This window comes from Hippopotamus amphibius, chromosome X, assembly GCF_030028045.1.
Source record: "Hippopotamus amphibius kiboko isolate mHipAmp2 chromosome X, mHipAmp2.hap2, whole genome shotgun sequence".
Taxonomy (NCBI): Eukaryota; Metazoa; Chordata; class Mammalia; order Artiodactyla; family Hippopotamidae; genus Hippopotamus; species Hippopotamus amphibius.
The window spans coordinates 130,021,336-130,036,914 of record NC_080203.1 but is presented as its reverse complement, the minus strand read 5'-3'; the positions used below and the strand labels follow the sequence as shown (position 1 = coordinate 130,036,914).

The 15,579-nt window shown below is 47.5% G+C and overlaps 1 protein-coding gene across 5 annotated transcripts in view; it reads left to right on the top strand.

The window, feature by feature from the left end:
- The window catches only part of SHROOM2 (shroom family member 2), a 135,276-nt gene that overhangs the window by 58,968 nt on the left and 60,729 nt on the right, over positions 1 to 15,579 (top strand). For 4 of the 5 annotated variants that reach the window (XM_057718027.1, XM_057718026.1, XM_057718023.1 and 1 more), the window contains one exon: positions 14,715 to 14,843. The exons of the other annotated variant lie outside the window; for it this stretch is intronic. In XM_057718027.1, the coding sequence (XP_057574010.1) occupies positions 14,715 to 14,843 (129 nt within the window). The remainder of the gene's footprint in view (positions 1 to 14,714; positions 14,844 to 15,579) is intronic. 5 annotated transcript variants of the gene reach the window in all.

Here is a 15,579-nt window from a genome sequence, read left to right as displayed (position 1 = left end):
CTGCACCGGGTCTTAGTTGCAGCACACGGGGTCTTCATTGTGGCATTTGGACTCTTAGTTGTGGCATTCGGGCTCTTAGTTGCAGCATGCATGCAGGGTCTAGTTCCCCAACCAGGGATCAAACCTGGGCCCCCTGCATTGGGAGTGTGGAGTCTTACCCAGTGGACTACCAGGGAAGTCCCTGCAAAATATTGAGTGGAGTTCCCTGTGCTATATAGTAGGATCTTAAAAGATTCTTTCTTTTATTACTGCTGACTGTTAATTTTGATTTAAGTGATTTTGAATATTTAAATCTTATCCTTGGCAATAGGTAGGTGATTTTCTGGCAGTAAAGAAACTGCTTATGCTCCGAATGAAGTGAAATGTCATTGCCTGTGTTTTACACAAGGTGGCAGGCTACCAGGTTTTGGGGTTTTATGCTAAAATAGTGTGATGCACATAGACTTACAAGTCAGCTAACAGGTGTTTCAAGTGCTGTGCTGAGGTCTGAGGGGGGCAAGTGCATAGTCCTAGAAAGGAGGTTGTGGATAGGAGCTGAGATGATTTGAAAGATCAGAAAGCGAAATTGGGCATGTGATGCTTTTGCACACAGGCACTAGAACTGTACGACTGGCAGCATGGAGGTGTTTGTGAGTTGGGTTTTTTTTTTTTTTTTTTTTTGCCACACTTCAAAGCTTTTGGGATCGTAGTTCCCCCACCAGGGATCGAACCCATGCCCCCAGCAGTGTAAACAATGAGTCCTAAACACTGGACCGCCAGGGAATTCCCGTGACTGGTTTTATACAGAAATAATTCTGAACCTTGTATTTTACAGGTGGCTAATTTATAGTAAAGTGTTGACGTGCCCTTTTTAGCAGTTAGTGCAGTCTTTCCAAGGTGGGCTGTAAATTTTAAAAAGTAAGTTGACTCAAGCACTTGTTTCTAGTACAGACTTGAGGACATATCCAGAGGACTTTTTTGGGGGGAAAGGACCAAAATAACATCCAAGGAGGAGGTTCAGAGACGAAGAAGGAAAAAATTTTGTTCTTTGCTACATTAATATAGCAGCCGTATTTCTCAGTGGAATAGGCTATCCTCCTTGTAAATCAGAAAACTGAAGTCTGAGCGTGGCCATTTCAGAGCCCTTTGGGGAGGATGGGACATGAGAGGTGCTGTCATGGTGTGTCATTTCTTTGAGGTTGCCTTATTAAGCCACCGATGGCAGGACGTGTGCAATTTTTGCAGGCTTCTGTTACACTTAGTGGAGTGCCGGTGATGGTAAGGGAGGCTTGACCCACACAGCTGAGACAGCTGTTATAAGCCACCTCTGGGAATTATCACCTAGCCCCCCAGCTCGTTGGCTTCTTGTCTGTCTGCCCTGTGGGGAAAGCACTGGCTTAGGTGATGCTGTGGGCACACTGTCTCACCAGGGCTGCTCAGCCCAGTGCCCGGTGCCCAAGGGCAAATAAAAGACCTGGGTTTATTGACTCGAATTGACTTGAACTGCACCTGGCCGGGCATCATTGGAGGACCTGATGGGGATGCTGACACGGAGGTGCTCGCTCAGTGAAACCTGTCGGCGTGACACTAGCCAGCCCAGGGGAGGCAGCAGCAAATAAAACCGAGCCATTGACATGCTGGGGGACAGAATCAGGATGCAAGAATATTTTCACTGGTTGCATCTCACAGGGTAAAACGAAATCTTGGTCCATGTCAGGTCTTATTCCGGGGTCCAAAAAAACAGCAGGTGTGTCATCGAGATGGTTTAGTAACGAGATACAAAGAAGGGAATGTGCACCCCAGTAGGTTGTTGGATGAAAGACACTAATAGGCAGTAGCGAATATGAGAAGTGTATCAAAAGATGTTTAACTAGGGATCTACAAGTTTACTTAAAAATGAGACATTAGGGTTGTTTTTTTTTTAATTTATTTTTGGCTGTGTTGGGTCTTTGTTGCTGCACATGGGCTTTCTCTAGTTGTGGAGAGCGGGGGCTACTCTGTTGCAGTACGTGGGCTTCTCATTGTGGTGGCTTCTCTTGCTGCGGAGTACGGGCTCTAGGTGCTTGGGCTTCAGTAGTTGCGGCACGTGGGCTCTGTAGTTGTGGCTCTCGGGCTCTAGAGCATAGCCTTAGTAGCTGTGGCGCATGGGCGTCGTTGCTCTGCGGCATGTGGGATCTTCCAGGACCAAGGCTTAAACCCGTGTCCCCTGCATGGACAGGCAGATTCTTAACCACGGCGTCACCAGGGAAGTCCCGAGACATTAGATTTTGACTCTCAGGTTGGCAGACATCTAATGGAATAGCACTGCCCGTTGGTGGTGAGATGTGGGGAAGCAAGTGCTTATTTGATATAATGCTGATTAGACTTTGTGGTGAGCAGTTTGGCAACATGTTTCAAAAGGTCTCTCTTAGACCCAGAATTTCATTTCTGGGATGCTAGATATTCAGCATGAGGAAATAAGTGTGAAGTGAATTCGGGACTGTCCATACGGTAGAGTGCTGCCGTTATAAATGGTGTCAGCCAGGTGAACCCATCTAGGAAACAGAAATATAGAGTAACCGACACAGAGCAGAGACTGGTGGTTGCTGGAGGGGGAGGGGTGGACTGGGCATTGGGGTTAGCAGATGCAACCTATTATATATAGGATGGATGAACAGAAAGGTCCTACTGTAGAGCACAGGGGACTATACCCAATATCCTGTGATAAAGCAGAATGGAAAGGAAGATGAAAAAGAATGTGTGTGTGTGTGTATATATATATATATGTATAAAACTGAGTCACTTTGTTGTCTGGCAGAAATTAACACAACATTGTAAATCCAACTATACTTCAATAAAATATAATAAACAAGAGAATACAAATGCTATTGCAAAGAAAAAAAATGGTGTCAGCATTTACTGACATGGGAGAGATGCCCCACAAAGTCCAGCTGAGTGGAACACATAAAAGCAGTTATATAACTGTATAGGCCCCATTTAAAAAAAGAAATTTTAATTTTTAATTGTAAAATACACATAACAGAAGATTTACCATCTTAACTGTTGTGTGTACAGTCCAGTAGTGTATTACTTCTGTGATAATAGACTATTGAGCCCATTGCACTTTTTTTTAAACTTCTGCTTTTTATTATTTATTTATTTATTTATTTAAATATTTATTTATTTGGCTGCGCTGGGTCTTAGTTGCAGCACTCAGGATCTTCATTGTGGCATGCAGGGTCTTTAGTTGTGGCATATGAACTCTTAGTTGTGGCATGTGGGATCTAGTTCTCTCACCAGGGATCAAACCCAGGCCCCCTGCATTGGGAGTGGCAGAGCTTTAGCCACTGGACCACCAGGGAAGTCCCTTGTTGCACTTTTATTTGGTTGCACCAGGTCTTAGTTGCAGCTCAAGAGCTCCTTAGTTGCAGTAGTTGCAGCAGGCAGGCTCCTTAGTTGTGGCATGTGAACTCTTAGTTGTGGCATGCATGTGGGATCTAGTTCCCTGACCAGGGATCAAACCCGGGCTGCCTGCATTGATAGCACGGAGTCTTAACCACCGCACCACCAGGGAAGTCCCCCTTGTTGCACTTTTAAAGAGAAGAAGTCTTTGGGGTTCAGTGTCGTGTGTTCATAGGAGTCAGCAGGAGGTTTGGTTCCCAGTAAGCGGTCAGCTGCCTTCTGTTCTGGGCGCCTGAAAGGGCTTGTTTATTGCCCTGTGATCAAGACAGACAGGATCACCCTAAGGGGGTGCGTGTTAGAATGCTGGCTACAGTTTACTCCAAGAGTAGCTTTTTATTCTGCATTTATTAGTATTGTACTTAGAGCATCACAGGGGCGTGGGAAAACATCCACTTTGAAGAGGGAATTGGGTGGAATACATTAACCTTTCTCCCAACCCATCCCGTCCGCCCGTTTTACCTCTCCAGAGAGCGGCAGTGTCAGTACTGATCTCCTAGGTTTCCTTTTAGGAACAGATATGTGCTTGTGTGTTTACACGTGAAAACGGGGGTTGTTCCAGGTCGAGGGCTCTGAGGTCTGACTCGAGATTTCTCTTAACGACCCCGTGATGCTGCACGGTCTGGGTGCTCTGCTGTGTGTCTAGCAGATCCTCTGTGCATGGACACTTATGGTGCCCCAGGTGTATTCCTACAGCAGACAGTGTTGCGTGTGATGCTTTTGTACCCGAGTCCGCAGATGTGTGCGTATAGGTCGTCCTGATCCATCCCTAGTGTGGGCGGTTTTGAGTCAGAAAGCACGTGTGCTGTGAAGTTTTTGTTGGCTTTGTGTATGTGATAGGTGACAGATGCTTTTATTGTTTAAATGGGCGTTTCTGTCATTATGAGTGAGGTTGGACATCACTCCATATGTTCAAAAGCTTTTTTTGAATTTGAGGAACATATTTAAGGATCTAAAAACAGGCGATGTGAGCTCTGTTCGCAGCACACGACATGAGAACTGGTGTCGGGAGGAGGGAGAGAAGGCCTGGGGGCCTGCTTGCTGGTGGAGCTGACCGGGTGTCTAAGAGACTTGTGGGGAGACGGATCGAACTCTGGCTCTGAAGGGTTGATGGGAGCCCTGGTGTAGAATCCCACTTTTGTATTCCGCATACCCGGTGCAGAATGATTATCTAGTTTAGACAGAACTTAGTATTCTGACACGTATAACACAATATAAAATCAAACCAAGCAGTTTGTTCAGATGTTCTTTTTTCAAGCACACTTTTAAAAACAAACTTAGGAGTTTCTAAAAAAATTTTTTTTTTTTTTTTTTTGCAATGAATATCTTTGAATTTATTGTTTCCTTCCCCAATCTTTGGGATTATTTCCTCCCTTCCCCTCCCCTTTCTTTTTTCTTTTCTTTTCTTTTTTCTTTTCTTTTCTTTTTTTCTTTTCTTTTCCCTCCCTCCCTCCCTCCCGTCCCTTCCCTGTTTTGATTTGCATTTCTCTAATGATTAGTGATGTTGAGCATCTTTTCATGTGTTTGTTGGCCATCTGTATGTCTTCCTTATCTTTATTGGAGTATAATTGCTATACAGTATTGTGTTAGTTTCTGCTGTACAACAAAGTGGATCAGCTATATGTATACATATATCCCCATATTCCCTCCCTCATGAGCCTCCCTCCCACCCTCCCTATCCCACTCCTTTAGGTCTTCACAAAGCTTCAAGCTGATCTCCCTGTGCTCTGTAGCAGCTTCCCACTAGCCATCTATTTTGTAAAAAATAATTTTGGATTAAATTTTAATACCGTGTGTAGGTGTTATTTTTGCCTATTAGAGAAGTCTGAAATGGTGATTTTGTTTAGAAATATGAATAAAAGTCTACAAAATGGTTAATTAGTTAATACTAGGATCTGTTGCTGTCATCTGGCACATGGTGAATTATTGCTGTAAGTACTAAAGATGCACATAGTCAGGAGTTTATTTGTTTATTTATTTATCCATTTTTGGCTGTGTTGGGTCTTTGTTGCTGCACGCAGGCTTTCTCTAGTTGCAGCTAGTGGGGGCTACTCTTTGTTGTGGTGTGCGGGCTTCTCATTGCAGTGGCTTCTCTTGTTGCAGAGCATGGGCTCCAGGCTTATGGGCTTCAGTAGTTGCAGCGTGTGGGCTCAATAGTTGTGGTGCACAGGCTTTGTTGCTCCGCGGCATGTGGGATCTTCCTGGGCCAGGGTGGACCAGGGATTGAACCCGTGTCCCTTGCATTGGCAGGCGGATTCTTAACCACTGTGCCACCAGGGAAGTCCCAATAAGGACTTTAAAAACTCCATACTAACTGAAAACTATTTTTCTTATTATGAAGGCACCAGTAAGTGCTTTTAACATGATTTCTCTTAAAACAGTAACATGTTTTCTTCTGTATCTAAATTTAAATCTCACTATTCTTGTCTTTCTTCATCCCTAGGCAATCACTAATCTGACTTGTATCTCAGAGATTAGTTAGTGTTTTCTGGTGTTCTATGTAGAACTCCAGAATGGATCATCTAGCCTTTTTTTGTTTTTGAAAAAAGGGATTAGTTTGTAAAGGCACTCTAGTTAATGCATAGACTGAGCCACCAACACGTAAATCTCAAATGTTGCCCTGCCCGAGGATCGCTAGATGGTAATGAGTTGCCTTCACCCTCAACTACCTGCCCACCCCAGACACCTTAAGAAAGGGTGGCTTTTCTGCGAAGATTGAAAACAGCTTAGGGGACTTCCCTGGTGGTCCCGTGGGTGAGACTCCAAGCTCCCGGGTTCGGATCCCTGGTCGGGGAACTAGGTCCCACGTGCTGCAGCTGAGAAGTCCACATGCCGCAACTAAGACCCGGTGCAGCCAAAATAAATAAATAAATAAAAAATAAATATTAAAAGAAAAGAAAAGAAAACAACTTAGGGTCCTGAGGGCGAGAATGGCCAGTGCAGGCTTGGTTATTCTGGGACCTTCTGGGAAAAGGTGTGTATGCACCTTGGTTTTTTGAACCAAGTGGCCATCGTGGGTCACATACTGACTCCCTTCCACCTGTGACAGCTGCTGGGTATGCTTGTCTTACTTCAGCCTGTGTGGTGAGCAAGGCACCCAGTGGCCAGGTGAGGATGGCGGCAGGCGGGCTTCACAAAGGAGTGGCATCTGGTTTCACGGGGCACGGGCACCGCATATCTTGTCATCGTTCAGAAGCTGGGGCTGGGAGAGCATGCCTTAGGAGACAGGAACCCAGATCTCTGTCTCTCCCCGGCCAGGTCTCTTCCCCAGGCAGATGAGAGCCAGCACTGCCTTCCTGCCAGAGCTCTGTTGGCTGGAAACAAGGGTAACAGGAACCCTCACAGAGTACACATATGTTCTCCTTCGAGACCCCCAGGTGGTATCCTGGCGTCTGCCCAGGGGTCGGAGGAACTGGGGACCAGTCCCTCTTTGCGGGCCAAGGAAGTGCTTGCTCTCAGGAAAGTTCTGGCGGATGTGGTAACCTCTTCTTCCCTGTCTGTCTCTCTGTGCACTTGTCATCTGCACTTTCTTCCCTGGTGTCCGGCCCCACCCCGGAGATCCTGATGGGCAGGTGTGGGATGGATCTGGGCACTGCTGTTTCCCTGAGGGCCACAGACTAATTTAATTTGCTGGGTGGCCACAGTGGTCATGCCACTGGCTTAAGCAAATGTGCTTGGAAAAGGTTAAGACCTGAAACTGGGTCACTTGCGGGCTCTTCCTGATTAACATAGGAGTAGGTAAGCCCCTCGCTGTGGGAGACGTGCTGAAGTAGGGGAAGCTTCTCACCCGGTGCTGGGTGAAGGCTGTCACTGTCTGATGCTGTAAAACGTGCACTAAAAGCTCTATGTGCACAGCACCGGGGCACCAGCCATTGTCCTCAGTTCAGAGGCAAATCACCATACATCCAGCTCCTAAAAAGCACGTGGAATTTCAAACACCATAGGAAAAATTTCTGTTAAATATCATGCCATAAGTTATAAAGCTTGTAATGTCTCTTTCAGTCTCTCTTCCAAGTTTGTATGGTAATGTTAGTCTTGTTTGCAGTGAACTACGCCTGACACTTCATCGTGCACCTGACTCTTGAGCCGTCGGCTGCCGCGAGCAGTTTTCTGCCAGGGCCACGTTATCCGTAGGGTTGATTCGTGTTATTTCCTGAGTCTTTGCTGGCCTCCTTAAACCCTCCCGTGACTCTGATTGCGTCCGCTACGCTTGCATTCGGGAGCAGATTAACACCGAGGGATGGAGGTTCGCTGCGGGAGGCGTAAGGGTTAGCCAGACGGGATGGCGTGGCGACACATCTGAAGAAGGGAGGTGACCGGTCTGGTGATGGCACGCGTGCCTGCTAGGAGCACGTTTCTTGCCACGTGCATGGGTTTCTGGACGTCACTAAGTTGCAGTGAGCTCTGCAGCGAGCCGGTGTCGTGCCGGGCTCCCCTCTGCTGCTGGCCCCTTGGCGCTGTCCTAGAGCAGGTGGCTCTGTGCGCGGCCCCAGCGTGGGTGAGCGCACGTGTTCCTGCAGCAGCGAGGGGAGAGGGATGGTTAGGACGTCGGCAGGTTGTGTCCCTCCCCTCCCCTCCTCCCCCCTCCTCTTCTGAGAGCTCTTCCTGGGGCGGAAACTGTGTGTTCCTATGGAGGGTGTCCATCTTACTGGGGATGCTGGTGGGTGTTGCTTTTGGAGGGTGGTCTGAGATTCATTGATCAAATTTCAGGGGAAACTTTGTACTTTGAGCATTTGTGGGATTATAGCTGTTTGCTACTGTGCTCATTTTCTTGCTAGAGTAGACCCAGAGGTTTATGCTCGTTTGGGCTGTTGTCCATTCTTGTCTTTATTAAGTAAAATCAGGAGGGACACAAAACCATACAGAACAGAATTGTTTTACTCGGGGTGTGGGGGGAGGGGGAAGCAGGGGAAGGTTGCTTCTATTAGATTCAGTGTACGGCTTAACCAGCTTAATCGGGTGAATCTCTAATTATGTGAGACATTTCATGTTCTAAGCCAAGTAGAGAGTGGTAAGCAGTTAAGACTGTTTTCCATGACAAGGCATGCAGGTGATGTGGATAAAATTTAGTTTGGAAACACGGATGGTTTCTCATATAGTAAGGCACGCAGAGAATGTTTCCCGGAGTTTTGTTCTGTGCTCTCATGTGCAAGACTCACCAGCTCTGTGGCGCATGCTTAGGGCTCCTTGTATTTAGTTACGTTGATGGTTGCACATTTGAGTGTCTGGGGTGTCTTTACCAAAAAACCCACCCGCTGACATGTAGCCGAGAAGTCGGGTCGGTGCCTTTCTGAAAACACCGCGTTGCACTACACCGTGTACTCAGCAGTTGGGGACATTCACCGAGGACTCAAAGCCTTTTTAGTACTGGCAGTACTGGGGGCGCAGTGCCCCCACCCTCCTTTCCAAACGTTAACGGAAGAGTATCAGAGTCACTTGGGCCGGCTCCAGTTCTGCCTGCGTTCATTGTGTGACACCGGTGCGCTGTCTTTCCTGCTCCTGCACCCAGGGAACACCCGTGGCCGAGACGAGAGAGTGCGCCTGCTCTTGCTGGGGGCAGACACGACGTGAGTGCCCCAGCCTCGTGGGGAAGAAGCCGGATGCTGTCATCCCATGTGAATGCTGCTCCTCGGCCCCGGCATTTGTTTAAAATGCAGCTTTGATGTCTTGTATCAGTTTCAGCTATTTAGGTCACTTGGGAATTTTTATCTTTACCTCTTTCTCCTTGTGTATAAAGGCAGGAACTACTGGACTCTTATCCCATTCTATCAAGCGTGATGTCACCATCCACAGCATCGTGTTGTCAGATCACTGCCGGGGAAAAGAACGCCGTTCACAGAGTGCCCTGACCTCTGTTTTCGCTTGTTCACGTAACATATGTGGAAGCACTCCGGCCAGGCGGCTAACGTCATACCCTTAGGCCCTGCCCTTGGGGACCTGGCAGCTGAGGGGGCGGACGGGCGTGGACCGGACAAGCTCTCACGAGTGCTGGATCTGACAGGAGGAAGGAGGGCTGGAACAGACCTCCGCAGTCAGGCTGGCCTTTGACGCTGAGCCAGGTTTGAGACACAAATGTGGACCTATGTCAGCGATACGAGGGCCTCCTAAAGGGGCTGGCAGAGCAGACGGAGGGGGGGGAGCGGGTGGGAAGAAAGGTAGCTCGGGGCTAGAGTGGCACGTCTCAGATCTGAGCTGGCCTCTGAATGATCAGGACGGCTTGTGCAAGCACAGCTGGCCTGCCCCAGCCTGTGACCTGGCGATGCCAGCGCCCCCAGCCCGGGGAGCACATCACGGCACCGCAGGGTGGTGGGCTTCCCTCCATGGCAGCTGGGAGCAGCTGAAGGTGGTGGAGTGAGGGCAGAGCTGAGTTGCAGGGAGACTGGTGTGGTAGAAGGTAGAGACAGCTCTGGAGAGCAAGAGGCTGGTCAGCATCTAGTCTTCCAGAGGCTTGACCGAAACAGAAAGGAAGCAGCAGCTCAGGGCAAGGCTCCATTTTGTGACGGGGGTGGGGGCTTTTTTGTTTGTTTGTTTTGGTTTTTTTTTTTAATAATGTATTAAACATTTTTTTATTTGGTTGCATCAGGTCTTAGTTGCATCAGGTCTGTCGCCTGCCCCCACCCCGTCACCCCCGGGACTCACTGGGGAGCATTTGCAGAACTTCCCAGCCTGCCTTTTATCTGGAAGACCCTCCCCGCTGCCACCCCACTAACGCTTGCTTCTCACATGCCCGCAGCATCACGGTAGGTTTTATTTTCCTGGGGAGGCTTCCCATCACCAGTGTCGCCTGCAGCCCACACACCCTTTGGTGCCCCCATCACAGTGTCCAGCCAGGCCCTTCCCTTCCTGTCGGCCTCCCAGCCTGCAGGCCTGGTACTGTCAGGCCCACCTCGCTCGTGGGAACTACATGCAGATTGCGTTTATTTTGTGAGGCAGCCCCTGTTTGCTGTACTTGGAAAGGTTAGGAAAATAACCTGGCATTCATGTGATTTTTTTTTTTTTTTTGGAGGGAAGTAGAGAATTCTGCTCCTTCTCTGAAGGATAAACATTTCATTGAAGCCCTTATTTTAATAATTCCTTTTTTAAAATGAATTTCTGGTATCTAGATCTGTTCTTAATTTTCAGTCATATCCTAGCATTTTTTAAAATAAATAATTTATTTGTTTGTTTTGTTAATTGGTTGTGTTGGATCTTTTTTGCTGTGCGCGGACTTTCTTTAGTTGCGGCGAGTGGGGGCTACTCTTCATTGTGGTGCGCAGGCTCCTCATTGCTGTGGCTTCTCTTGTTGCGGAGCACAGGCTCAATAGTTGTGGCGCACGGGCTTAGTTGCTCCGCAGCATGTGGGATCTTCCTGGAGCAGGGATCGAACCCATGTCCCCTGCATTGGCAGGCAGATTCTTAACCACTGGGCCACCTGGGAAGCCCTATCTTAGCATTTTTTAATGTTTGTGATCCAAACCCCTTCCATTCAAACAAAGAGTACCTCGCATATCAAATTATTTTTAAAAATTGAAGTAAACTTAGATTAATTTTGGTGTGCAACTTGTGGGAAAGATTTCAGGGAACCCTCACTAGGATGAATAATTTGATTTGGAAACCAGAAAGCGCAGTATTAATCATCAGCAGTGTTGCTTTTCAGTGTTTATGTGGAAGGAATATTATGCTGTATTGTAAGCATGTGAGGTTTTTTTTTTTTTTTTTTGGGCACACGGGCTTAGTTGCTCCGCGGCATGTGGGATCTTCCTGAAGCTGGGATCGAACCAGTGACCTCTGCATTGGCAGGCGGATTCTTAACCACTGTGCCACTTAGGAAGCCCATGCTCTATTGTAAATGACCTTTTAGAGGAGTGACAGTGGCCTGGAGGAGTGCTCACCTAATCAGGAGGGCTGCAGACAGAAAGGGCCCCACCAGGTCTGCATGATGCTCTCAACTGTGTGGAAGAGGGGGAAAGAGACGCGTGTCGATGAGGTGTCACCCAGGCTCGGCTTCAGGTTGTGGGTTATTCTCCTCCGTTGTCTCACTGGCATCTTAATTTTTAAATGTCCCATGTTTTCTACAACATGCATATTTAAAAAAAAATTTCCAAGCAGCAGTAGCCATTTGAATAAAAAGAATTGCTTCCCTATACACTGGGGTGACCACGGTAGTGACTATTAGTCTCCAGTGGGCGTGACTTGGACTCAGTCCCTTCGTGTTTCCAGAGCGGCCGGGATTGTGCAGCTCCACGCACGGGAGGGGTCAGCACCGCCACTCTGTCCAGGTCACAGCTGTTTCCTCCTGGGTAGTGCTGCACACAGCCCTGCACAGAAGCACAGCTCTGGGGGTCTCTGGACTGAGCTGTGCAGTCCTTCTCCCTCCCTCCTGGAAGGGGCTTCCTTGCTGGTCTCACCAGCTGAGCTGACTGTGGCCCTCGGAGGGGACGTTCCTTTCACAGCTCTCCGGTCCGTTTCTGTTTGATGTCTAACGGGGGCTGTGTGTCCTGGCAGTGCTGGGGCCCTGTCCAACTATAGCAGACATCCTGCCCGCCAGGAAGGGATGGCTCAGGTGTGCTTCCCTGCATACCTGCAGTGTGTGTGTTCCCTGCTGACACGCAGGGCCCTAGTGAGGAGGCAGAGTAGTTAACCCTGAACCAGGTACCAGCAGGTACCGTGTGGTCCACGTTCTCCAGGGCCCTCAGATCAGGGTGTCTTGCTCATCTGTTTTGGCACATCCTGTAGCCTGTCCACCCCTTATGCCCCACACTTCCGGGGACTGGCTGGTTTAAAGCCACCCCGAGTGCGTATCTTGTGTGGGAAGAATCACCATGGTTTGTTGAAATGCGCATGTTAAATCTGCCCTTGCCGTTTCTGCTCCGTCTTGGACCACTAGGTGGCACCAGAGTGCTCGGTCCCTAGAGCTTTCCTGCCAGGCGTGGTCATGGGATTGTGGTGCAGTGACCAGCTCTCACCAAATGTCCACCTCTCTCTCATCAGCACAACACCAGCCGTTTTAGCCATGAGAGGGGCTGGCAAACAGAAACCGCCTGAACCTTCCCCAGTTCCCAAGTATGTTCATTACACTCTAGGAAAGTCTGAGGACCTGACAAGATCACACACGTAGGAAAAGTTCACTGTCCCCAGTAGACAAGATTCCTCAATTAGAGATTCTAGGTACAACCCTTTTCACTGTGTTTTCATTTGTTTTTTAAATTTATTTATTTATTTAGTTTTATTGTAGTATAATTGCTTTACAATGTTGCGTTAGTTTCTGCTGTACAGTGAAGTGAATCGGCTCTATGTGTACATATATCCCCTCCCTCTTGGACCTCCCTCCCACCCCATCCCACCCATCTAGGTCATTGTTTTTTTTTTAAAGCTCTAATTAGTACCATAACTGTTGGCTGTGTCTTGTCAAAGTAGAGACATATACCTGTGTACAGACATACCTTGCTGTATTGTGCTTCACTTAATTGTTTCACAGATATTGCCTTTTTTTTTTTTTTTTTTTTTTTACACAATTTGAAGGTTGTGGCAACCCTGTGTCAAGCAAGTCTGTTGGCACCGTGTTTTCCAACAGCACTTGCTCACTCTGTGTGTCCCATTTTGGTAATTCTCACAGTATTTCAAACTTTTCCACTGTTGTATTTGTTATGGTGATCTGTGATCAGTGACCTTTGGTGTTAATAATATTTACTAGGACTCAGATAATAGCGTTTTTTAGCAATAAAGTATTTTAAAATTAAGGTATGTACATTGTTTTTTTAGACATAATGCGATTATACACTTGGTAGCCTATAGTATACTGTAAATATAACTTTCATATGCACTGGGAAACCAAAAAGTTCATGTGACTAGCTTTCTTACAATATTCACTTTATTGTGGTGGTCTGGAACCCAACCCAAAGTATCTCCAAGGTCTGCCTGTATTATCTTTTAAAATAAGAGGAGAAATATTTATTCTTCTCATGGAGCAAAACTGCCCCAGTAAACCAGCTTGTTCCCCACTCATTCCAATTAGAGTTGAAATATGTTGCCACAAAGTGTAAGGCATTTTCTCTTCCAAGCCTCTTTTTCCTTTGACTGCAGCTTGTCTAGTTTATTTCCTTCATTAATTACCTATAAAGGAAGATGAAAGAACTTATGGATATTGTAGCACAGAAAAAGTCATCTGAAAATGAAATTCATGTGGCCAGAACGTTTCTTACAAGGATTTTGAGAAACTCTATGAGGTACAGTCTTGGTTTTACAATCCCTTTACTTATGTGTTGTGATAAATTCATCTATTTTATATGTTAGCTCGTGGGACTCTGTCATAGTAAAGTCAATACATTCCACATTTTGCCACCCATGTATTTTTCCTTGTCAGAAGGTTTATGTTATAAATGCTTTCTGAGTTTTCTTTAATATTTGTTATTGCATAATAACCTTTAATGTTTTTGCCTGTTGGCAGAATATTTGATCTCCATCAAGTACTTAGAGGCTCAATGGAGCTCTTTCTCCACTCTTGATTGGGCTGTAAAGTGTCCATGGTGAGGCTAGATCTGTCCTAAATTGCAGGAGGAGAGGCGAGCGTGGGCGGTCTGCTCACGCAACAGCTTTCCCTCGGAGGCTCTGTGATGTTCATATGGCAGCTGCAGGGATTTGCAACTGGACATGCTTTATCACACCTGGGCAGGTGTGGCCAAAAACCTAGTAAGCCACCCCCAGATGGTGAGGTGGGTGGGGTGGGGCAAGGATGGCTCCTGCCATGTTCAGAAGCCCTGGCGGAAATGGACTGGAGCCTTTTGGTGTAGGGCGAGGTAATTCCCATAATGGGGACCCTTAGATGACTTCACACACTCTGGAAGGCTCAGAAGAATATGTGCCCACCGGTCCCCGTTAACTACAGGATAGCCGTGTTCACTTAGTTAGTGGGTGAATAAACAAACGCTGTCAAAACTCTGCGGGACCCAGCTCAAGCTTTTATGCGGCCCAATGCCTTCTCCTCAGAGGGGCTAAGGGCCTGTGCAAAGTTGTACTGACAGCGGACAGCGAGAAGATGCTGCTGTGGTCTTGGTGGTGGGGGAGGCAGGGTCCAGATTCATGTGCTTACTTAGAATAAATTTGGAAGCCTAAGGGCTGGTTCACATCTTGGAGCCTGTGACTCTCACCCAGGTTAGTTCTCCAGTAACGAACCTGTACAGAGCGTTGGTACCCAGATGCAGTGGGAAGTACCTGACAGCAATGTCGTAAATCATGCAGGAATTATTTCTGCCTTTCGCTCCTTTCTTAGCACGAAGTTGTCCTGTGTGAAGTCCCTGATCATCTGCATCCTTTTTCAGGAGGAATGAGCTGAGCTGGAGGCCGCACTCCTGGCACGCCACCAAGTTCCCCGACAGCCACCCTGACACGGCCTCTCCAGTCCCTTCTACCAGCACCTGCCCCTCTCGACCTGGCCGGCACCACGCCAGGTAGGCGCACCTTGTCTGCTGGGATGGGAAGCTGGTTTCACTTTCTACCACACTCTTGACTTCCCTACCCTGTTGTAGTAGTGTGCTTCTTTTCTTTTTTTTAAATAACTTAAAAAAAAATTTTAATTTTTATTTATTTATTGGCTATGTTGGGTCTTCGTTGTTGTGTGCGGGCTTTCTCTAGTTGTGGCGATCCAGGGCTACTCCTGGTTGTGGTGCGTGGGCTTCTCATTGTGGTGGCTTCTCTTGTTGCAGAGCACGGGCTCTAGGCACTTGGGCTTCAGTAGTTGTGGTGCATGGGCTCAGTAGTTGTGGCTTGTAGGCTGTAGAGTGCAGGCTCAGTAGGTGTGGTGCACGGGCTTAGCAGCTCTGCGGCATGTGGGTCTTCCCGGACCAGGACTCAAACCCACGTCCCCTGCATTAGCAGGCAGGTTCCTAACCACTGCACCACCAGGGAAGTCCCAATAGTGTGTTTCTTACTTTATTGTAATTTTTGTTGAGGTGTAGTTAATTTACGATATTATTCATTTCACGCGTACAACATAGTGTTCAAAGTTTTGATAGATTATACTCCATTTAAAGTTATTATAAAATATTGGCCATGTTCCCTGTGCTATACAGTATATCCTTGTAGCTAATTGATTTTATAGTTTGTACCTCTTCCTCCCCTACCCCTCTCCTGCCACTCTCCCCTTCCCTCGCCCCACTGATAACCACTAGTTTGTTCTCTACGTCT